Source organism: Phaseolus vulgaris, chromosome 10, assembly GCF_051622355.1.
Source record: "Phaseolus vulgaris cultivar YP4 chromosome 10, ASM5162235v1, whole genome shotgun sequence".
In the NCBI taxonomy this organism is placed as follows: Eukaryota; Viridiplantae; Streptophyta; class Magnoliopsida; order Fabales; family Fabaceae; genus Phaseolus; species Phaseolus vulgaris.
Genome location: NC_143507.1, coordinates 38,776,468 through 38,800,336, shown reverse-complemented (window position 1 = coordinate 38,800,336; position 23,869 = coordinate 38,776,468). Strand labels below are relative to the sequence as shown.

Here is a 23,869-nt window from a genome sequence, read left to right as displayed (position 1 = left end):
TTTTAACCTTTTAAACTCTTCAAACTTTAGTAACTTCATGAAGATATATGCAACTTGATCTTGAGTCTTGATATACTTAAGTCCACTTCCTTTCTAGTAATGGATGCTCTTATGAATATATATTGTGTCTATATTCTTGTTTCAATCATAAAAGAAGAGTTGCATTGTCATTCAATCCTCGTGGCTATGAAGTTAGCTACTTATATTGATTGAAATATTATAGGAAATATCCAAGTAGCTTGCAACTAAGAACATTATAGATTTAGACTAATTTTCACTCCTTCAAAGGACTATCTAGGACTAATTTTTCTCTTCTATTTATATTGTTGAACTATCTAGTCCCAATTTAGTGTCTTCACTCAGTGTCCAACTCTTCTACTCAACAAATTGGGATTCTTCATCTGAAGGATTTCTCTAAGCTTGAGCTTCTTTGTAGCTTAGCTCAGCGGATGACCTTTCTTAAACTTTCCCTTGTTCTTAGCACTTCCTTGGCTCGTTAAGCAGATTCTGAGCTCCAAATGTACCCTCATCTGGAATGATCCTGCTTAACATCATTATTTCACACTCATTGCTTTGAAGTGCATTGTTCTCTACCTCAATTTCGCTAAACACCAGTTCCCTGCGCTCAAGCTAAATTCCTTACATTGTCAATTTATTGAGCTACCTCTTGCTTCTCTTTTTGCAAAAAAATTAATTAAGAATGGGTCATGAAATCCAATTGACTCTTCTGAAATTAATCATTCTGCAAATTTTAAGTTGGTGCAAGTTTTTAATAAGTTGGTGCAAGCTTTTAATGTCAATACTTGATTTAATTCATGCACTTGAGCGTCTAAATCAAGTAATCTAACAAGTAAATTTGACACTTATCATGTGCAAAGACTCCATTTCTCATAATTTGCTTTAGTAAGACGAGGAAATTGGAAGGTAGTATACCCATTGTTTGAAATCTCACAACTTTTTTTTCTCTCAACTTTTTACATCAAATTAGGCTCTTAAACCACTTTTTTAAAGGTAGGTGAGAAGAAAAAATGAGAACTCAGATTTCCTTTCCTTGAAAATTCCAAATACAATGATGTATTTATATGTGTTAAATGGAGAGATCTAGACTCTCTTATAGGAGTTTCTCTAATTAAAAGATCACAATAGAATTTTATACACCCTTCTCTAATTAAGAACTTTCTAAATTTTACTCAAAGAAACTCAAGAGTTGTTTTCTTTAGATTTCGATATCAAGTTTGTTGAGATGAAATCACTAGTGTCAATCACCACATTCAAGGTATTGTTCGCAATGGAACGGAGCTTGGTCACGATTTTTTTCCTTAAAAGCCATCTTAGAAGATTAAGAGAGGAATGTGTGTTTAAATTATCACTAGTCTCCTAAGCGATGTGAGACTATTGGGCTACCGAAACAAGTCCCTCAGTCGAGGTCTAAGGGGAATGAGGGTTTGTCTTTGAAACCACTTTTCAATTCCCCCTAGTCGATGGCTAAGGGAACGAGAGTTCATTTTTGGAACCACTTTTCCATTCCCTTTAGAGATCGAGGATTCTTCTTTGGAACCTTTTTTCGATCCCCAAAGACGACGTCAATTTTTTGACCTCAAGTCTGTTGAGATGACATCAATAGGGTTAATCACCACATCCATGATACTATCACTAGATCAAATAACACTTTCTACAACAACGTATTAGTTATTTGACACATATTACAACGATTGAATAACCTAACTTGTGTAATATGGCAAGCTTAGAGTAAAAGAAAAAACAATTACAATTTTTTTAACTCTGAGCTTGACATATTACACTGGTTGGATGACCCAACCGGTGTAATATATTATTCAGAGAGTAAAAAAAATTAAAAAAATTTAATTAACTCTGAGCATGATATACTACACCAGTTGGATGGTGCAACCGGTGTAATATGTGAGTTAAAAAAATATGTGAGTTAAAAAAATAGATAATTAAGGAGAGAAGAAACCACATACTCCATCTGAGTAAAAGTCATTTCTCTCCCAAGACACACTCTTGGACCCGACTGAAAAATTAGAAACTTATAAGGATTCACACACTTCAGAATCCCATTATCAACATTCTCTTCATCAAACCAACGTTGTGGTTTAAACTCATAACAATCCTTCCCCACACCCTCCATTCTCCCCATCCCGTATGGAAAATAAGTCACTATATCATCCCCTTTCCCAATGTGGGTCCCATCAGGCAACACAAACACGCCTTCAATAATTTCATCTCTTTCAGACACCCATAATCCAAACCCTCACTTCGCTCTGTTGCACAATAAACTTCATTCAAAGGCAACGTTTATTCCTTCCATGCTTCGATAACAACCAGAACAGCTATATCATCATCGCAGATGTGGTGTCTCTCTCAACCATTAGCGGCTTGTCAATTCCAGGTAACACGATGAAGTCCTTAAGGGAGCGAGTGTTGAACTCGTGGCTCGTTATTTTGCGTTGCGCTTTCCAGAGCTAGTCGTCAACGTTGAAAATCGCGCACCCGAGAAGGTCACCAAGGATTTCGGTGAAGGGTTTGCCTTTGGGAAAGTTGTCGAAGTTGGCCTTCAGAATGTACTTTATGTTATAGGGGTTTTTCGTCACCACTGTGCGACACGCACTGAGGCAGTGAACGACTATGGCGTCGGTTGGGGATTGGGTTGTGTGTTCAGGGTACCAATCGAGCAGACAGTGGCGGTTGTTGGAGATCCCACATCGACTAGAGATGAGATCCTTTCATAGTATATAAGTGGGTGCAAACCTCATCCCATTGAGCCAGTTTTATGGGGTTGAGTTAGGCTTAAAGTCCACTTCGTAACATGGTATCAGAGCCATTTCGAGCCTCTCCTAGTGAGTATTTGTTGGGCTTATCAGGCCACCCGCTATCGAGCCGCTATCGGACCACCCATTATATATAGTCCCACGCACGAGCTTCTATCTATCACTCTCGGCTTGAGGGGGGGGGGGGGGGTGTTGGAGATCCCACATCGACTAGAGATGAGAGCCTTTCATAGTATATAAGTGGGTGCAAACCTCATCCCATTGAGCCGGTTTTATGGGGTTGAGTTAGGCTTAAAGTCCACTTCGTAACAGCGGTTCTGGTAAAAAGAAACGAGGCATTCAATGATTGGGTGTGAAGGAGATGCATGGTTATGGTGATAACAACCTTATAACATATTACATTGGTTATTTGTCTCAACCGGGGTAATATGTTGACTGAGTAGCACATATTACATCGGTTGGGATGTACAAACAGTGTAATATGTGCCTTCTGAAATACATGTTTTTGATCTATTTTACTCAAATTTACAACCGGTGTAATATGTGATTGACATTTTGTATCACTGAGATCTACATCAGTGATAGAAGCAGTGTAAAATGTCTCCTATAACTGGTGTAATATGTGTTTCCTGCATTAGTGTGTCCGTTTTGGAGCATGGAGCTCCGTTATGATTTTGTCGTTAAAAGGAGTCTCAGAAAGTTAAGAAAGAAATCACTATAAGAAAATTATTAAATAAAAACTAATTTTAGAGACCAAAAATAATTAGTCACTATAGTAACTAAATTAGATACTATTTTATGTTAGAATAGGTGTCCTAAAACATAGGGATGTATTATTTTTACAAGATTTTCGCATATATTGGAGTCAGATTGAAAACTCAATAAAATCGAATAATTAAATTATTTGTTCAACTGGCTATAAAAAACATAACAAGTATATATTCAAGAAAATAAACCAATTATTATGGGAATTCAACCAATTGATTTAAACATAGAACAATGTAAAGCAATTGATAAACAAATATCAGAGTGAGAGAGAGAGAGATTGCAAAGGAGATTTATATTAGTTCATTCTTACACCAAGAACTACATCCAGTCCTCAACAAACCATTGAGAATTCACTAAACCAAACACACAAGGCTTATAAAAACAGCCAAGAGTGTTGATCTTAAACCCTACTAGAATACATAACACTCGAAACCACACAGAGAATTCAGAAACCCTATTTGAATCTGTTTACAACAAAATACAGTGAAAAGAATAATAATTGAATACACCGGGATTATTACAAATGAAGCACAGCAGAAATGTAAACCCAGAAACCTTCTTTACAAAACAAGAATGATCCAAGAAGCAAACTCAATCTCCAAGAATGATTTTAAAACTTTCTGTTTTTCTCTCTATGAAAATTATTGTTTGAAATTATCATATTACGTCCTTATATAAGGTAATAATGATTGTAAAAATAGTTTAATCATTTAATAAAAATAGATATATCAATTAAAAATAGATTGGTCAATATATCAGAATTCTGTTAAAAACACTTAATTGATTTTTGAAATAACTGACTGTTTTCTTTTAATAGATGAAATTAACAGATTTTAAACCAATTATTTTATCAAAATAACTTAGTGATTTCAATCAACAAAAAAGACAAAATAGATAAAATAAATCATTTTTAAAACCTTAAAAACCTTAAGTGTTTTTAAATAGTTGATATGATAAATCAATTTATTAAAAATACTTACTATAGTCAGCAAACTTGAATAGAATTAATTTCAATTTATTAGTACATAAATCAACTGATTAAAAAATACACAAATTTAGAAAAAAAAACATTTCAAGGAGATTATTATTCAAGTAATTTGGATCATAAATGTAATGCAAAGTTATACATCAAAATCTACCTAACCAAATGCACACCAAACTTCAAGTCTCCAAGACAATTTGGATTCACCAAAGCTTCTTGGTCAACAATCTTCCCTTATTTAATGAAGATAAATCCTTGGTTTTGTGTTGTAGATTTTGACACAAGAAGATCCTGCAAAAACATAAAGGAAAGACCAAGCAATCCATAATATACAAGTACAACAAGATAACCAACCCAACTATGCATAAATATAATTTCTGCAATCAGTAAATCATAAAACAACAAAATTATGCAGAAGAAAGAGTAAAATATTACAACAAACATCCAAATATTCTCCCTTATGTCTTCAGCAAATAGACAATTTAAAAGAAGACGGAGAGAAAAACAAAATTTTAAGATAGATTCCAATAATCAAGAATTCTCAATTCATTTCTTAAGACATTAAATCTACCCTAAGAATAGGTTTGGTAAAAATATTCAGCTAGTGATGTTTGATCTCATTGTGCTTTGTTCTGGAATGTTGAATATGATTCTTTGTAAGTTTGATAGCAGTGATATTGTCACACATCAAAGGATAAAATATTACAACAAACATCCAAATATTCTCCCTTATGTCTTCAGCAAATAGACAATTTAAAAGAAGACGGAGAGAAAAACAAAATTTTAAGATAGATTCCAATAATCAAGAATTCTTAATTCATTTCTTAAGACATTAAATCTACCCTAAGAATAGGTTTGGTAAAAATATTCAACTAGTGATGTTTGATCTCATTGTGCTTTGTTCTGGAATGTTGAATCTGATTCTTTGTAAGTTTGATAGCAGTGATATTGGAACTTTGCTTAGCTTTAAACTATAATCTTTAAGTTCTTGTTTGAGCCACAATATTTGTGCACAACAACTTTTAGCAGCAATATATTCAGCCTTTGCAGTTGAGAGAGCCACATAAGCATGTTTCTTATTGTGCCAGGAGATGAGACTGGATCCAAGTAGGTGACATGTACCACTTGTGCTTTTCCTGTCTAACTTACACCCTGCAAAATTTGAATTAGAATATAAGGTGTATAAGATAGTTATAAGGATATCATAGACCAACATTGTTTGTTTCTTTGAAATATTTAAGGATTCTTTTAGCAACAGTGAAGTGATATTCCTTGGGATTTGACTAAAATCTTACACTCACGCATACAACAAACTTGATGTTTGGTCTTCTTGTAGTGGGGTAGAGAAGGGATCCAATCAACCCTCTAAACTTGGTTTAATCTACAGAGCCAGGTCAGTATCCAAGTAACAACTTGTTGATAGAGGTGTTGTAGCTTCTTTACAGTTTTCCATTTCAAACTTTTTTAGAATGTCTCTGCAGTATTTGGTTTGACTCAAGAAGATTTAATTCTTCATTTGTTTAACCTGAAGTCCAAGGAAGTATGATAATTCTCCCATCATGCTCGTCTCAAACTTCCCCCACATAAATGATACAAATTCTTCACAAAAGTTGTCATTAGTGGCTCCAAAAATTATGTCATCAACATAAACGTGAACTAAGATAATCTCATATATAAACTTTTTAATGAAAAGAGTCTTACCAATTTTTCTTCTCTCATATCCATGAGATAAGAGAAAATTGTTAAGGCTCATACCACTGCCGAGGAGTTTTCTTCATTCCAAACAAATTCTTTTTAAGTTTGAAGAGATGATGAGGATGCTTGGATCTTCAAAATCAGGAGGTTGAGATACAAAGACTTATTCATAGATAAAATCATTCATAAAAATCGTTTTTTACATCCATTTGAAAAAGTTTAAAATCACTCATACAAGCAAAAGCAAGCAACAATCTTACAACTTCTAATCTTGATGCAGAGGCAAACCTTTCATCATAATCAATACCTTCTTCTTGATTATATCTTTTTGCAACAAGTCTAGCTTTACTTCTAGTATTTATACCAGATTCATCAAGTTTGTTTCTGAAAACTCATTTAGTTCTAATAACATTCATATCATTAGATTTAGGCACAAGAATCCAAACATCATTTCTAACAAACTAATTTAATTCATCATCCATAGTTGTTACCCAGTTTTCATCATTTAAAGCTTCAATTACAGATTTTGGTTCAATTTGTGATACAAATGTCATATGTTCAGACATATTATTTAGAGAATGTCTAGTAGATACTCCCTTATCTATTTGACCAATTATGTTGTTCAGTGATATATCCCTTGGAGTTCTCCATTCTTTTGGTAAGTCATCTTGTCCTGTGATTTCTACTGGTTAAATTGCAGAATCATCTGGTTGATTTTCTGAGCATATCCTTAATTTCTAAAATCCAATATCTTGATCATCTTTTTTTGTGACCTTTCTTTAAGAATCTTGCTTTACATTATTAGTCTCCTCAAATACATGTATAGATTCTTCAACAATCATTAACCTTTTATCATACACCCTATATACATGATTATTTAGACTAAATCCTAAATTCTAAACCAAAAAAATGTCATCATTTGCTTTAGCATCATATTTGCTAAGCTTTTCCTTTTCATTGTTCAAAGTAAAACACTTGCAGCCAAAAACTTTTAAGTGACTAATGTTGGATTTCTGCAATTGTACAACTCATAAGGGGTTGTCTTTAAAATTGGTTTTATGAGTTCTTTTTCATAACATAACAAGTTGTGCTTACTACATCAATCCATAAATATTTTGGTAGAAAAGACTCACTTAAAATGGTTCTTGCAAGTTTTTTAAGAGGTCTATTTTTCCTTTCAACAATCCCATTTTGTTAGAAAATTCTAGGAGCAGAAAAATTGTGATGAATATCCCATTTTTCACAAAAAGAAATGAATTTTTCATTTTGTAATTGTCCACCATGATCACTTCAAATTGAACAAATATTGTTGCAGTTTTTGTTTTGTAAAAACTTGACAAGTTTTTTAAAAGCATAATAGGTATCACTCTTGGATTCGAGAAATAAGGTCCATGTGAAGCATCTCAATAGGTCTTGATGTTGAAAGAACATTTTTTAATTTGAAAGAATTTTTAACTTGTTTTCCCTTTTGGCATGTTTCACATATATGATGTTTTTCAATCTTGTTTCTTGGGAGACCATCAACAAGATTTTTCTACATCAATTTGTTCAAATGATAGGCAGACATATCACATAGAGATTATAATGTTCTTAGCAATGCAATCATACTGAGTTTTCTTTCCCTCAGTTTCAGCCCATTAAGACCAAGGTTTTTCACCAATACTTTATCAGTTTCATGCTTTGGTATAAAAGACCCTTTTATAGCATCCCAAATCCCTCTATCAATTGATTCATCAAATATTTTCATTATGACTTTCCAGAACTGATAGTTCACTCCACAGAACTGTGGTGGTCTATTTATGGAAACTCTTTCACCAAAAGGTAGTTTTCAGCCATTTAAAAAAGATTTTAGGATCGAAACTTGAATAACATACAATAACTTAGCTCCCGATACCGATTGTTAGAATAAGTGGCCTAAAACAAGAGGGGTGAATTGTTTTCATAACATTTTCGCAAATACCAGAGTCAAATTGAAAACTCAATAAAATTAAATAATTGATTTATCTGTTCAACTTATTATAAAAAGCACAACAAGTATATATTCAATAAAATAAACCAGTTGTTATGAGAATTCAACCATTTGGTTTAAATGTAAAACACTATAGAGTAATTGATAAACAAATATCATAGTGAGAGAGAGATTGCACATAAGGTTTATACTAGTTCACTCTTACACCAAGAGTTATATGCAGTCCTCAACAAACATTACAAGAAAATGATGAAATAGAAACCAATTTTTAGAGACCAAAATAATTAGTTGCAATAGTAACTAAATTAGAGACCATTTTGGAAACTAAAACAAAAATTGGTTTCTAAATTAATTTCTATTATTTTCTATTATTGTTAAATAGTTTATAAATTGGTCTCTAATTAGCAACCAAGGTTTTAGAGACTAAATTTAGAAACTAAATAATTGGTAGATAAAACATTGGTTGCTAATTAGATACCAATTTAGAAACTATTTAACAATAATAGAAAATAATATAAACTAATTTAGAAACCAATTTTTGTTTTAGTTTCTAAAATGGTCTCTAATTTAGTTACTATTGCAACTAATTATTTTGGTTTCTAAAAATTGGTTTCTATTTAATGATTTTCTTGTAGTGAAACTACTGAGAATTCATTAATTCAAACACAAAAGGTTTACAAAAAACAGTCAAGAGTGTTAATCTTGAACCCTACTAGAACACAGAACACTCTTAACCACACACATAATTTAAAAACCCTATCTTAATATGTTACAACAAAATACAGTGAAAAGAATAGAGCTTGAATACACCTAGATTATTACAAATGAAGCACAACATAAATGTAAACTCAGAAACCTTCTTTACAAAACAAGAATGATCTAAGAAGTAAACCCAATCTCCAATAATGATTTTAAAACTTTCTGTTTTTCTCTCTATGAAAATTGTTGTTTGAAATTATCATATTACATCCTTATATAAGATAATGATTGTAAAAATAGTTTGATCATTTAATGAAAATAGATATATCAATTAAAAAACAAATTGGTCAATATAACATAATTATGTTAAAAACACTTAATTGATTTTTGAAATAACTGACTATTTTCTTTTAATAGATGAAATTAACATATTTTAAACCAATTTTTTTTATCAAAATAACTTATTGATTTCAATTAACAAAAAAGACAAAATAGAAAACAAATCATTTTTAAAATCTCAAAAACCTTAAGTGTTTTCAAACAGTTGATATGATAAACCAATTTATTAAAAATACTTACTATAGTCAGCAGAGTGATTTCAATTTATTAATACATAAATCAACTGATTAAAAAATACACAAATTTAGAAAACAAAACATTTCAAAGACATTACTATTCAAGTAACTTGGATCATAATGTAATGCAAAGTTATGCATCAAAATCTACCTAACCAAACATACACACACACAACTTCAAGTCTTCAAGACATATTGGATTTATCAAAGCTTCTTTGTCAACATTTTAGAGACTAACAAAATTATTGGTATCTAAAGTAGTTTAAATTATTAATAAAATTTATAAACGAGTTTCTAATTAATATTTAATTAACTACAAAGGTTTTAGTTACCAATTACTTTATATTCTAAAATTGGTTGCTAAAAATTTGGTAGCTAATTATATACCAATTTAGAAACTGTTTTAGATACCAATAATTTTTTAGTCTATAAAATAATATCTAATTTAGTCAATATAATAATTAATATTTTTTATTTTTAAAATTAATTTTATTTTATGATTTTCTAATAGTTAATATGTATTTAAATTGTTCTTGATTTCAACTTTTAAATAATGTGAGACTATTTAGTGTAGAAAACACTTTATTTTAAATTATAATAATAATATTTAAAGTATTACTTTTAGCATTTTTTATCAGCAACTAAAATTTCTAGTCATATAGTTATATACTATGAACATCAATTATTTTCAACTAGAAATTCTCATTTCATTTCATGTTTTACAATATTTTTTAGACATTAATTTTAGCTTAATGTGTTTTTTTTGAGTTGCATCGTGCTTAAAATTATAACTTGTATATATTCTTTTGTTTTAAATAGGCTGCAGATGCTTCCAATGTCATCATTTTCAATTGTTCAGACACTAATGAAGTTAGTGAACATGGTACATCAACTATTAACTAATGCTACTGAAATTCTTAGTTTTTTTTTTTTTGTGAGTTATCCTATCATTTGCTCTATGCGCATGCAGGAGATGATTAATTAGAAGCAGTTTTTCACAATATAACATAATGGTTACGTCTGATTGTAAGCAATTCTATATTAGTGTCATTTTGTGTTTTATTATATATTTAAGAGGATACCTCTTTGTCATGTTTTAGTTATGAGACTTATATGAATAAAACAAGATTTGCTATAATGCTACTTTTACTTCTTCAATAATTAAATTCATTTTTTTTCTTATTTACTTGTATTTTTTTTTTATCAGCAATGAATAAATTAAATTAGAGGGTTACTTCAGGGGTAACCCAACCCATATACACAATCACAAAGTTCCATTCCTTGTGATATAGAGCAAAATCAATTACCCAAAAGTTCTGAAACTTTAGATGTCAAAAACCTACAACTAATTGATTCCAAACTGGTGTACACAGGTGTAAATTCTGCACCAGTTTTTCCTAATACTATTACCATCATCAGCATTAAAACAAAATAATAGTAGCTCAAAGTCTGCACTAAGAGAAAAAAACACAAATTGTATTTGGCTACTTAGAATTCTGTGCAACAGAATAACCTTTGACAGCACCATTCCCCCATACCAGACCACACCAAGAATAAAGACAGCAACAATGCGTTAGTCCTTTGTGGCTACAGGATCTCCACAAGTTGTTCCTTGTATTAGTACACACCTTCCAGCACAACAATAAACCATAAGTTCCCCATCTTGTACCATTCTGTCCACGCAAACCATGGTATCCTGTTCCAACCAGAAACCAGAAAACCTTTCCTAGCTTTCAGCTAGGATATAAGTAATACAAATTGATAAAAAACAGTTATAACAATCTTAGGATTAATTCTATATTACACTTCACCCATCCCTCCTACATAATCCCTCATACCCTTCCACCATTAACCTATCTTCCTTTCATCTCTATGCAATTAGCGACTCCTTCCCTATACTCCTTCCATCTACTAGCAACTTTTAATGCACAAGATAGGGTTTAAAAGCCAATCAGAGAAAGAATAATTAAAGGACTTCATTCTATACCTCAACCATAACCAAGTTTTAAGTTGAGCCATATGGAATATTTCCTCCGTATCAACACTATCTTGTTTAAAGATAGTTCTGTTCCTTTGATCCCAAATGCTCCATACTATAGCTGTCCATACACCTTTCCACACAAAATTTTGTTTATAATTCATCTGCATCAAATAGAAGCTCTCAAAATGGTCTTTGAGGATTTTTTGTTGTACAGACATAATTCCAATCCATCTAAAACACCAGTTCCATACCTGTATTGCAAATTCACACTCTAGGAACAGGTGTTGAGCCGATTGAGGCCACTTCTGACACAGAGCACAAAGAGATGTATTTACCCCTACACCTCTCCTGGAAAGGTTTATCCTTGTTGGTAACCTATCGAATAAGACCCTCCATGCTGTAATTTGAACATTTGGAAATGCTCTAGACATCCAGAGATGTTCGAAAATTATACTCTTATTACATGAATCACTTTTTGTAACACATTCATATGCAGATTTAACAGAGAAGTCTTCGCCTTTCCATGTCATACAATCCTTCATCTCTCTATCTAGTTTAAATCCAGCCAAAGTTCTTGATAATTCTTCCTGTAATGCAACTTCCCATTCAAATCCAGGACGTCTCCATCTTAGATTCCAGATCCATACCGAGTCCACCCAACTACCAACTTCTTTCACTTTTAACCCCTGATCAACTGATAAAGTATATAGTCTAGGATAAATTGACTTTAAACTATTATTATTGACCCAAGAGTCCTCCCAAAATCTTATTTTATCCCCAACACCAATCTTCCACTTGATTTCTTTATGGAACCACCCCATCGAACTCTCCTCTCCACACACCTTAATGAGGTCTCTCCACCACCATGATTGGTATTTAATAGGGATAGGTGACTGATCTGTTCCACTTCCATACTTTGACTCAATTATCTCCTTCCATTTCCCTCTTTCTTCTCCTTGAATTCTCCATTTCCACTTGGCCAACAACGCATAATTAAAACAACGAATATCTTTAATTCCAAGCCCTCTAGTCGGTTTAAATTCCGTTGTGGGGCTCCCATTTACCAACACTGACACCGAAGTAGATTCCAAGCACCCTCTTATCCAGTTCACCCATTTGTCATGAAAATCTAGTGCACTTAGCATATCATATAGGAAGTCCCACCTGACTGAGTCATAGGCCTTTTCATAATCCACTTTCAAGCATACACCTCTCTTTCCCCTTCTCTTAAGGTCTTCTAGTACTTCATTTGCTAATAGTACACTATCTAACATTCCTCTTTCCTTCAAGAAAGCAGACTGACTTTCATCAATCACCGATGGAAGAACCTTCTTTATTCTACACGCTAGCAGCTTCGCAATAATCTTGTATAATACCCCAACTAAGGCTATAGGTCTATACTGTTCAATCTTTAATGGATCCTTAACTTTAGGTACAAGAGTAATGAAAGATGCATTACAACCTTTAGGTATCCTCCCAGTAACTTGGAAGAGTCTAACAGCCTTAAAGATATCATCTTCCATCACTTCCCAATTATGTTGTATAAATTTAAAATTGAATCCATCTGGCCCCGGGCTTTTTGAGCCATCACATTGCCACACTGCTTCTTTTACTTCCTCTTTTGTAAAATCCGAGATTAAGCTTACTTTGTCATCTGAGGATATTGAGCGAAATTTCACTCCCCCCAGTCTGACCCCAAAATCCTTTGTAGCCGATAATCTATCCTCGAATAATTTTTTTGCTTCCATTTGCACCACTTGCGGCTCCTCCGTCCATATACCCCCCACTTCTACACCTTTAATTCCATTTCTAAGTCTCCTCCATCTAATAATCGAATGGTAATACTTTGAGTTAGAATCGCTATTCTTCATCCAATTTACTCTAGCCTTTTGGCAATACAGAGATTCTAACTTATTGTCAATCACCCTCAGTTGTCTAATAAGATTCAATCTTTCTAACCTAGCCATATCTTCCAGCATATTGTCATCATCTTTATTGTCAAGATCCTCTATGTCCTTCAAAATTTTATTCTTTGATGTTTCCAGATGCCCAAATACTTCCTTATTCCAGATTTTAAGATCAGCCTTTAGGAGTTTCAGCTTCTCTTTAAATCTTCTTATATCATCACTTTGCACATTATAGGAGTTCCATTTTTCTTTCACCAGATTCTTAAAATCACCATCCAGTAGCCACGCATCAATAGACCGAAATGGTTTAGGACCCCAATCCTTAACCACAGATTTCACCACAATAGCACAGTGATATGATATTTCCCTTGGTTGGGTATACTGTTTACTCAATGGCCATTCTTGGAGCCATTCTTCAGATACAAGTACCCTATTTAATATGCTTTTAGCTGAACCATTCGCTCTATACCATGTGTACTTCCTTCCAACTGATGGTAATTCCAACAAGAGATTATTTTCAATGAAAAGATTGAAGTTTTTAATTTCATTCTCTTGGGAGTTCTTAACATTAATCCCTTTCCTTTCATTCACATTCCTGACCGCATTGAAATCTCCCAGAATACACCAAGCAGTGTTCTGTTTTGAAATCTTAATGTTACTTATATCCTCCCAGAGAGATTTATTTTCGCTCAAAATGCAAGGAGAGTATACATTGATCACCGAGACATTCTTTTTAGACTTCAAATGATGACAAAAATGGCTATATACCCTTTACCTATTTGATGATTAATATAAGTAAATGCTTCCTTATGCCACATAGTTAACATACTCCCAGCACCAGCATCCCCTTCATTAAAAATCCAGCCAATATTATTATCACCCCACAAATCAAAACATTTCGCTTCTGTTATGGATGTAGATTTTGTTTCTTGCATACATACTAATACTGCACCTTCACTAGCAATTAATTTTCTCATGTATCTAAGCTTCGTGCCCTCTCCTAATCCTCTAATATTTAAGCTTATAATAATAATCAAACATATTTACGTCCCTTCCCACCCTTTTTCTTACCCTTAAGGTCCTTCTTCTCCATATGTACCATCTCGTTAATTGCTTCTATCTCATTTGCTTCACAGGATATACCTATTTGTTTGCCTAACTCCCATAGTTTAACTGGTCTATCAATATCAATAGAGTTCCAAAATCTTTTATTACAATTATTAATACCATCCTCAGAGAAAGAATTGCTAACAGAGTTAAGCACTAACCTGGATTCACAGATGGTTTCGTTCTGTATATCCCCTTTTTTTGTAAGATACTTCCATCGGGGCTTTCTGCTTGTTTCCCCAATCTCGCATAGTCCTCGTTGCCTCCATCCATATGGCGGGGTTAAGTAATTACCTCCACATTCCATTTCATCCTCTCCCGAGAATCTAGCCAGCAGTATCGTTTTCGAAACTCCTTTCCCACCTTCCATTCCAACTTCACCATGGTTGATGACACTTGTCTGCGGTCCTTCAATTGCTTCAACTGCATTCTGATTTACCGCTCCACACGATTTGTTGCTAGACGTTGATGATACCGATCCCCGATTTTTCGTTACCGGAGTAGTATCTCCCTCGCCTACATCCTTCGAGACATGCTTCTTAGATGTTTCTTCATTTCCCGATTCGCACTCCCCCAATCCAGTATTTCCGTTTGTCCTAACAAGGTTATTCCCTTTGATGGAGCAAGATTGGGCTGTGTTGAGAACTGAGTGGGCCGAGCCCAACATGGGCTGAATACTTTTTACAGCCTCTACAGCTACCAATAGATTGTTTATTACATCTTGGACAGATTTAGGCTTAGATTGTATAGGGCTAGACATTAGGTCTAGTGCTATCTCACTTTCCCCCTGCCCACACGATGCCTTTCCCATGATTGTACCTTCAACGGTAACCTGCATCTTCCCATCTCCTGTGTCAGACCCCCCAAACGGTGATCCAGAGTGTTCTTGCTCGTTCCGTTCTTGTCCTCCGGTCATCTCCTCCTCCGCAATTATACCATGAAATTCTTCATTGAAATTGTTTTCCGAAAATAAGGTTTCCTCCACAAATGATTCCGACGAAGTAATACTATTAGATGAGTAACATTGGTTGTACCTACAATCACATTTCCCTTCCCTACCGTATGGCGCCTCTTCTTCAATATTAATATTATAGATCTGCCCATTGATCTTAAAAGCTTTACTCAATCTTACATTACAGCTCCTGAGAAGTCTAACTTGCAGTCTGGCATACTCCAGATTTTCCCAATTCATAGTGTCTTCATCAATAGACACCAAAGAGGCCACCTCTCCTACCACTTTTGCAAAGCAATCTCTATTCCATAGAGATAAAGGGAGACCAGTGCATCTTACCCATACTATTTTGTGTCCAGATAGATATTCATCAGACCATGGATTAATGACTTCAAAAATACTCTCCATCCAGTCTTTGTTCACCTTTATCAAATTCTCCATACATTCACCATCCACAGGCGTTAGCATCACCATATTATCCCCCATATACCTTGTTTTAATCTTACTTATCCCACCCTTCACAAGTTCCTCACACAGTTGAGAGAAGTCTAAATCTGCTATCATATGCCCAACCACACTGTTTCCCATCCATGGCAGAATTTGCTTTTGAGTTTCGATGATAGGCCCCTTCCATATCTCCTGCGAAGATGAACCTCTAACAGCCTCTACATATAGTTTCTTCCCTTTCTTTTCCTTCCATACTTCCTTATATTTTACTTCCTCCTTATTCCTCCCCTGCTTATAACTCATTCCTTTCGTATCATAGTTTCTGTGTTTTGGTGCCTCCCTATGTGAATCATATTCCTCCTTCCTGTACCTTGGTAGATTGACATGTAATTTCATATGCCCTATATAAATCTGGTCCAGTTCTTTCTCAAGGCGGAAAACATCTGTAACCTCAAAAAATCTCACAAATCCAAACCTTCTTCCCCATCTATTTAATCTGCGGGATATAAATACTTCTTTAACTTTAGCCCATCTCTGAAAAAATTTTAACATTTCGTATTCTCCCCAACCATTCGGGAAATTAGAGAAGAAGAAAGTTGTATGATTGCGGGACTCTTGTTGAGGTTGTCGTGCTCAATGATAAAAATCTTTAGCCATCTTAGAATGCGAGGAAGACGAAGGGTGAAAGCCAAAGAGGAAATTGAAGAGAGAGAACGGAGAAGATGATAGTTAGTGCAACAGTCTGTGGTTTTTGTTTTTGCAGAATTTCACTTCATTTTGATTGAGTGCGGCACAACTCAATAGAGCAATTTGTGTTTGTTCTCCTTGGTTGTATGTGTTGGTTCATTCATAAAAAAAAAACGTTAGAAGTGAGAATGACGCTTGTTGAATATATTACAGGTGCTTAAAGTGTCCTTTAACAATTGTCTTACCTGTTTTGTGTTGTTTTAGGAATTTTTTATATCTTATTTACTTGTATGAAAGTAAAGTAATTATTTTTATAATTTATGTAGGTTGAGCCTGCGTTGTTGACTCCAATACTGCAGTATAATTATGAGGAGATTGAAGGCATAAATAGTGGATGAAGATGAATGTGTCCCTATTTTACTACGTATGATTGTGTTTTTAAAAAAAAAATGGGTGTTGTTCTACCAAGTTGATTGATGAAATACATTATTATTTATATTATGAAATGTGTGAGATTGAAAGTGATGAACCGTCATAAATATTGAGTAAAGGTGGAGTGATGAACCGTGACACTTAATATTGATTGTATTACCTGCGTTGATTAAAAAAAAAAATTATATGTGTGCTTATCTTCATTTGTTGTTAATTTTATCTATATAGTTTTAACATAAAGTATTGTGATAGAAGCAAAAATTTGTCCATCTCTTAAAAGTAACATCTATTATCCGTTTTAATTACCTAAGACAACACAACATTATAATTCTATTGTATAATTATTTTTAAGAACATTTTGCAATTTTGGGTTTTTTTTTTTTTTGAGAAATTTATTATCCATATAGTATAGTGTTAACACTCATCTCAATTCTTTTTTAGAAAGTTAAAATAACCAGTTACATTCTCGAGTTTTTTTATTAAGTACTACATTTATTTAAGTTTTACTTTTTAGCCGAATAACTATAGATGTATTGAGGACAAAAAGTCAGTTTATTATCCATCACTATAGTTATGATGAGAAATATACCAGAAAGTGAGATTTTGCCAGAAACACCTTTTTATATATATTAAAAATGTTATAACATAATGTAAATTCTAGAGTTTTAAGTAGATAGAAATTTTATTTGTAATTTTTTTTAAGTGAATTAAGATTAATATTAGGCATCTAAAAACATACCTAATAATTAGGGCTTAATTGCAGTCCATATTTGTCCTAGGTCGGTCATTAGACCAAATTAGATCACATGGAGAACACTTGATCATGTTTGCCATGTGACTCTAAATTGGCACCTAATTTAAACACTAAATAGTTTGAATTTTCTTCTCATTTCTTATAAGTAATGGTTGACCCTTTCTCCTTATATAATGAGGTGTTTGGCTCAAATTTTCTAAGATCAATTTATGTGTTATGTTGTCAAATTGTCAAATTAAATGTTTAAATATTTAAATATTTCAAATATATATATTTAATTAATAAAATAACGAAATAGATTGAATATTATTATTATTTAATAATTTTGGTTTAGTTGAATTGGATTGAATTTAAAATTGAAAATACATAATTCTTCACTGTAACATAAAAGATGATTGGATTGAATAGGGTTTGATGCAATTACAAAGAAAATTTATCATTGGTATTGTTATCCAAACTCAATGAATATGTTTATTATATATATAGACCTAAGTACTTGAAAATTTAGTTATATTATTATTTTTTACAACATTTTATATCAACAAAGAGCACTGTGTAGAATAATTTAATTTAAGGCATTTTTTTATTAATCGACATATTTATTCCTGTATATATCAATTTATGATTAGTTAATGTAATGATATGATTTATTATAACTTTTGCTTTTCAATTAGTGTGAAAAAAAAATTTTATATGACTGGGTATATTTAAAATAATAAAAATAGGTTGAAAGAGTTAAAAAGGCAAATTTTGTCCTTTAAGGAAAGTTTTGTCTGAATGCTAAATAAAAGATTTTGTTATAATTATGTCTGTGATCAAAATTATATATGCCGTTTTTGTTAATTGAAAATCGAAGAAGCTTTATGTTGCGAATATCTTCGAGATTGGGAGATTTTGTTTTGGATTACACCATTTATAATGATGGTTCCAAATCGTTTTTAAAAATAAAGTTGTTTTTGCTGTTTATTTTTTAAATAATAATAATTTTTACATGTGTGTTAATATATTCTTATAATGATAATTTTAGAATCGTTAGATTTAAAAAATAATGACAGTTTCATCACTTTCTTCACATGATTTTTTTAACTGTCATTAAAGTATTTTTAGAATAGTTTTTTTGTCTAAACCTCTTAGGATAAACATTTTTGGTCTTTTTCTTCACTTCTTCAAGTGATATGATCGAACTAATTACTCTACATACTCTTCATCACTTACAAGGAATATATAGCTCCATTGGAACCATCTTGATCCATTGCCTCCATTAAGCTTCCACAAGTTCACTCCAAAAATTTAAGAAAACATAAATCCAGTTGAAGACACCTATCATGTATTCAAAAAAAAAAAAGTTGTCCTAATTTTTAGAACTTAATACTATTATCATTTGGCTAGAAAAGACTCTCTTGTGTTAAAAAATACCTAAGGATAAATAGAAGATATTTATTTGATTTCTTGAAAAAGAAAAGTTTAAAATGTATAATTAAACTCACCAATAATTATTCTCTCTAGTACTCAAAACTTTAATCATTGTTCATTTATAAAAGTAGTAAGTGAAAAGGAGGAAAAAGTATGTTTATAGGAAAAAATTGAAAAATAGCGCATAATTAGGATGGTATGATTGAAAGTAAAAAGTTGCAATAGAGTGCTAAAAGTTTGGGTGAACTCAAAGGAATGAAGATAAAATTTGAGCAGTTGCAGGTTTTGTATCCTTTTTCATGTGTTTTTCAAGAAAAAACCAACTAAATTTTGAAGCTAGTCTTCGTGGCCCATACTTCATGGCCTAAGGCATGCTCTGATTTTCTGTCACCAATTATACAATATCGTTGGCATCATGGTAGTGTTTCAGTTTTCCAGGTTTCTGAATGTTGATCAAATTTAAATAATAGTCATAATTGTATTCTTCATATTATTTTATATATTAAGACTATACTGAAAGTCTAGGTGACAAAAGAAAATGGATGTAATCTTAATCATTACAGTTTTTTTTTTTCTATAATTTCTAAATAAAATTTACACACTATAAAGTATAGTCCAAATTATAATCTTTATTTACAATTTTAATTAATAATTATAATGAATATTGGGAAAAATAATTAAAAGTACTAAATATTTCAAAATAAACGAAATATATAAATAACAAAGAGTTTGTGATCAACGAAATATATATATATATATATATATATATATATATATATATATATATATGAAATGTCATAAGCACAAATTAATTGGTATTCAAAAATCTGTGTGAAATATTTTACTGATTAGCTTTCCTCATCAAACTTAACTTCTTGCTACAAAACCTATCAAGCAATGAATTATTTATCACTAAAACAATTGTAATTTTGATTGAATACACTCAACTAAAAACTCCATTTTTATATAAAAATAAAAAGTTTGAAGACGAAAGGAAAATAACATTATTTAAAATAATTATAAATTCTCATATATAAAATTATAAATATGATTTGTATGGGTTGGGAAGTTCTCGTTGTTGCAGTATGGATATTTCCTCATGTGCGACTCCTATATGAATTCGATTTTCGGTCTCTCCTAGGTCTCGATCTTTGGTCTCTCCCAATTCTTGGTCTTCAACCTTGGTCAGAGTAAGGATACCTATAAAAGGTATTTTGACACTTAAGTTAATGTTCAGTTATTGGTGGTTGAAGTAATAATACTTCTTGATTTCTTAAGATGTACTTGACTGTAGAGGATTCGATCATACCATGAGCGGTACCCGGTGGTGTATACAGTCAGTACACTTAACTTGTTTTTGCAAATCTCATTACATGAAAATCATTAAATAAAAACTACTCCATGCGCTAGTCGGTGGTCGTCGAAGGCAAAGGTAAACATGATCGTCGGTTGATGAAACGGCGATCTCCATGCGTGCGTAGCTGGTGGTCGTCAAAACTTGTAATGGTGATCTCCATGCGCTAGTCGGTGGTCGCCGAAGGCAAAGGTAAACATGATCGCCGGTCGATGAAGCGGCGATCTTCTTGCGTGCGTTGCTCGTGGTCGTCGAAACTTGAAATGGCGATCTCCATGTGCGCGTTGCTGGTGGTCGTCGACTTGAAATGGTGATCTCCATGCGCTAGTCGGTGGTCGTCGAAGGCAAAGGTAAACATGATCGTCGGTCGAGGAAACGGCGATCGCCTTGCGTGCGTAGCTGGTGGTCGTCGAAACTTGAAATGGCGATCTCCATGAGCTAGTCGGTGGTCGCTGAAGGCAAAGGTAAACATGATCGCCGGTCGGTGAAGCGGCGATCTCCTTGAAAGTGGTCGGTGAAGTTGTGTATCATTGCTGTATTCGAAGAATGGAAGATCAGGTACTGAAAATTACCGAGGTTGACACATCGCCGGGTTTGTGCTGGTTCGATAAAGATGTTTGTTAATCTTATAAGAGCAATGAGATGGGGTTTTCCCGAGTGGATCCCCCCCAAGAGCAGGGTTTACCTTGATTGGGTATGGTTTTCTCACTTTAAGGTTGTTCCGTTCCAACCATAAAGGAGAGATATGTATATGGGTTGGGATACCCCTGAAGTATCCCCTTTAATTTTATTTATTCATTGCTGATAAAAAAAAAATTAAATAAAAACTAAGTTTAGAGACAAAAAATAATTAGATACTATATTGACTAATTTAGATACTATTTTATAAACTAAAAAACTATTGGTATCAAAAGAAATTTTTATTATTAATAAAAATCTATATAAAAATGAAATTATGCAATTAAGAAAATGCCAAAAAATTATGTAGATAAAGAAAAAAAAACTAAACCAAATTCAAATTGAATTCCCTGACAACAATGTAAAATTTGCTAGTTGTCGTTTTATTTGTTAAATTGAAATAATATTCAGCGTAAACCGCACAGTACTACATTGTCTAACATCAATGAGATGATAGTATACTTGTGATCGAATGACCCTCCCAACAAATCCAATAAGAAATCTAGTTAAATCAATTTAGAATCTATCTGCAAGCAATAAAAAATTAGTAATAACAAGAAAGTAAAAGGGGTTTATGATTGTTTAGCAGAAAATAAAATAGACAATAAAAACTAGTAAAGCAGGTAGGTTGACTCTCAAGATTTTCTAGCAATGAATTCTTCTTCATTTGATAAATATATCATTCATTCAATCATCTAAATAATTGAATTGACCAAACATGTGTCAAGCAAGGACAATCAAATTTCATTGATGAAACATGCACTACTAGAAAATTGTTGAATAGTGACCGAAATCTATGATCGAAATTTTTTGTCACTAATAGTGACCGAAAAAATGTGGTCACCACTGGTAGTGACCGAAATTTGGTCACAGAATATCAATCACAATTTCACTGACAAAACCAGTCACAAATTCGGTCACAGAAAATCAATCACAATTTCAATCACAAATTTGGTCACAGAAATCGGTCACTAAATCAGTCACAAATTTAGTCACTATTATTACCCCAAAAATATCCGAAATTTAATTTTTATTTGCACTCACCACCCCCAAAATGCACAGTCTTACTCTCACTCTTGCATTTCAGATTTCACCCTAATCTCTGCCTCCTCCAACTACCAGCCTCCTCTCATCCTCCTCCTCTCATCTCATCCTTAATTTTGTGGTGGTGTTCGTTGTTGGCTGGCAATGGTAGTGGGGACGGTGGTAGCAGCAAGCAACGACTATAACAGCAACAACGACTATAACAGCAACAACACAAATTGGTAAAACCCTAACCTTTGTTGGTTGGTTGTAATTTGTGTTGGAAGTTAGTGCACTAAAATGAGTGTTTGATTAAATGCCCCAAATGAATTGCAGTGTGTATTGTTGAAGTTGAAGCAGTGTGTAGAATTGTGCATTGTTGAAGCAGTGTGTAGATATTAGTTACTATTGTTTAAGTGTCTGCAATGGTTATTTGTTATTCAAAATTGGTATTGAGTGCATTGCATTTTTAATTGCTCTGAATTAATGAAAACAATGAGGCATTGAGATGCAAATAGTATTGTAAAATTAATTAATTAATGAAAAAAATTCAATCAGTCAATTTTTTTTTTAGAGAAGTTGGAAAATTGCTCAAAATTAGGCAACAAATCCCAAAGGGGATTGGGTAAGACTTTTTATTTATTTAGTATTTTTTAGGTGTTCTTGAGTATTTTTGCCTTTTAGTTCATATACCTACACTTGTGAGAAAATTCTAAAAAAAATTGTTATTTTCTCTCTCGGATCAATTAGAGATTTATCAAACCATTACATCTTCAAAAATTACTTATTTTAAAAATACGTTTTATTAATGTAATATAATTGTTTTGTTTTGGTTAACATGACTTTGATGTTCATAAGCATGATATACATATGCATAGGAAGAAGCATCTGAATCAGTCTCTGATACAGGAGTGTCTCCACTTGATGAATTACAATTTTGGTATAAAGTTGTTGGAATTAACAAAGGTAAGGTGTATGGACTTGGATATGAGTCAACCAAAGCAATTAGAAAATCCCATCATTATTCTACTTAAATTTTATATTCTTAATGTTATTGTATTATTTGCATTAAATCTTAGTCATGTAACATCATTGTCAATTTTTTTTTAATGTTTGTATTGCTTAATCTTATATATATATATATATATATATATATATTTAGAAAAATCATAATTAAATTAAGAAAAAGACCAGATATTTAGCACAATAAGATATTGAAGAACAAAACTTTAGTTGCACAGAACCTCGTAATTTATTCTGAAATTACAAGAAAACCAACTAACGAGTTTAGTCTTCCAATGTCGAGGCAAAATGAAATAATTACAAAGAAGAAAATAACGAAAATCGTAATGCTCTATTTTTTCAAACGCATTGCGTCAAGTTCTAAAGCTTTATGATTTCTCCTTAAAGCTAATATCTTTTTATAAGTTTTTCTGCTCCAAGGATATTGAGAAAATATTCTAGTTCACATTTTGTTACCAGTTTCTCAATTTTCAACTTTCCAAAATTCTTGGAGTTTGTTTCGAGTTTTCTCACAATCTTTTTCTTAGTATTTTGCAGAAGATTTACTTTTAATTTTGTTTTTGAGATATTATAGATTTTATTCTTTTATGGGAAATTCTCCTCCCCTACATCTCTATATTAATTGTGAAAAGTT

The 23,869-nt window shown here is 32.5% G+C and overlaps 1 protein-coding gene across 1 annotated transcript; it reads right to left on the bottom strand.

The window, feature by feature from the left end:
• Positions 1-5,407: 5,407 nt before the first annotated feature.
• Positions 5,408-14,342, bottom strand: LOC137818013 (uncharacterized). Its single transcript, XM_068621237.2, has 5 exons — positions 14,134-14,342; positions 11,710-13,960; positions 11,106-11,214; positions 10,785-10,880; positions 5,408-5,691 (listed from the first exon to the last, which is right to left on the bottom strand). The coding sequence occupies exons 1-5, from the start codon at positions 14,340-14,342 to the stop codon at positions 5,408-5,410; spliced, it is 2,949 nt and encodes a 982-aa protein (XP_068477338.2).
• Positions 14,343-23,869: the final 9,527 nt, after the last annotated feature.

What these genes read in the sequence shown, in the direction of transcription:
- LOC137818013 (XM_068621237.2), bottom strand. Translation starts at nt 14,342, where the DNA reads ATGAGAAAATTAATTGCTAGTGAAGGTGCAGTATTAGTATGTATGCAA. An exon ending in AGTGTGAATTTGCAATACAG is followed by an intron (nt 11,215 to 11,709) that starts GTATGGAACTGG and finishes CTTATATCCTAG; the next exon opens with CTGAAAGCTAGGAAAGGTTT. An exon ending in GTTTATTGTTGTGCTGGAAG is followed by an intron (nt 10,881 to 11,105) that starts GTGTGTACTAAT and finishes TGATGGTAATAG; the next exon opens with TATTAGGAAAAACTGGTGCA.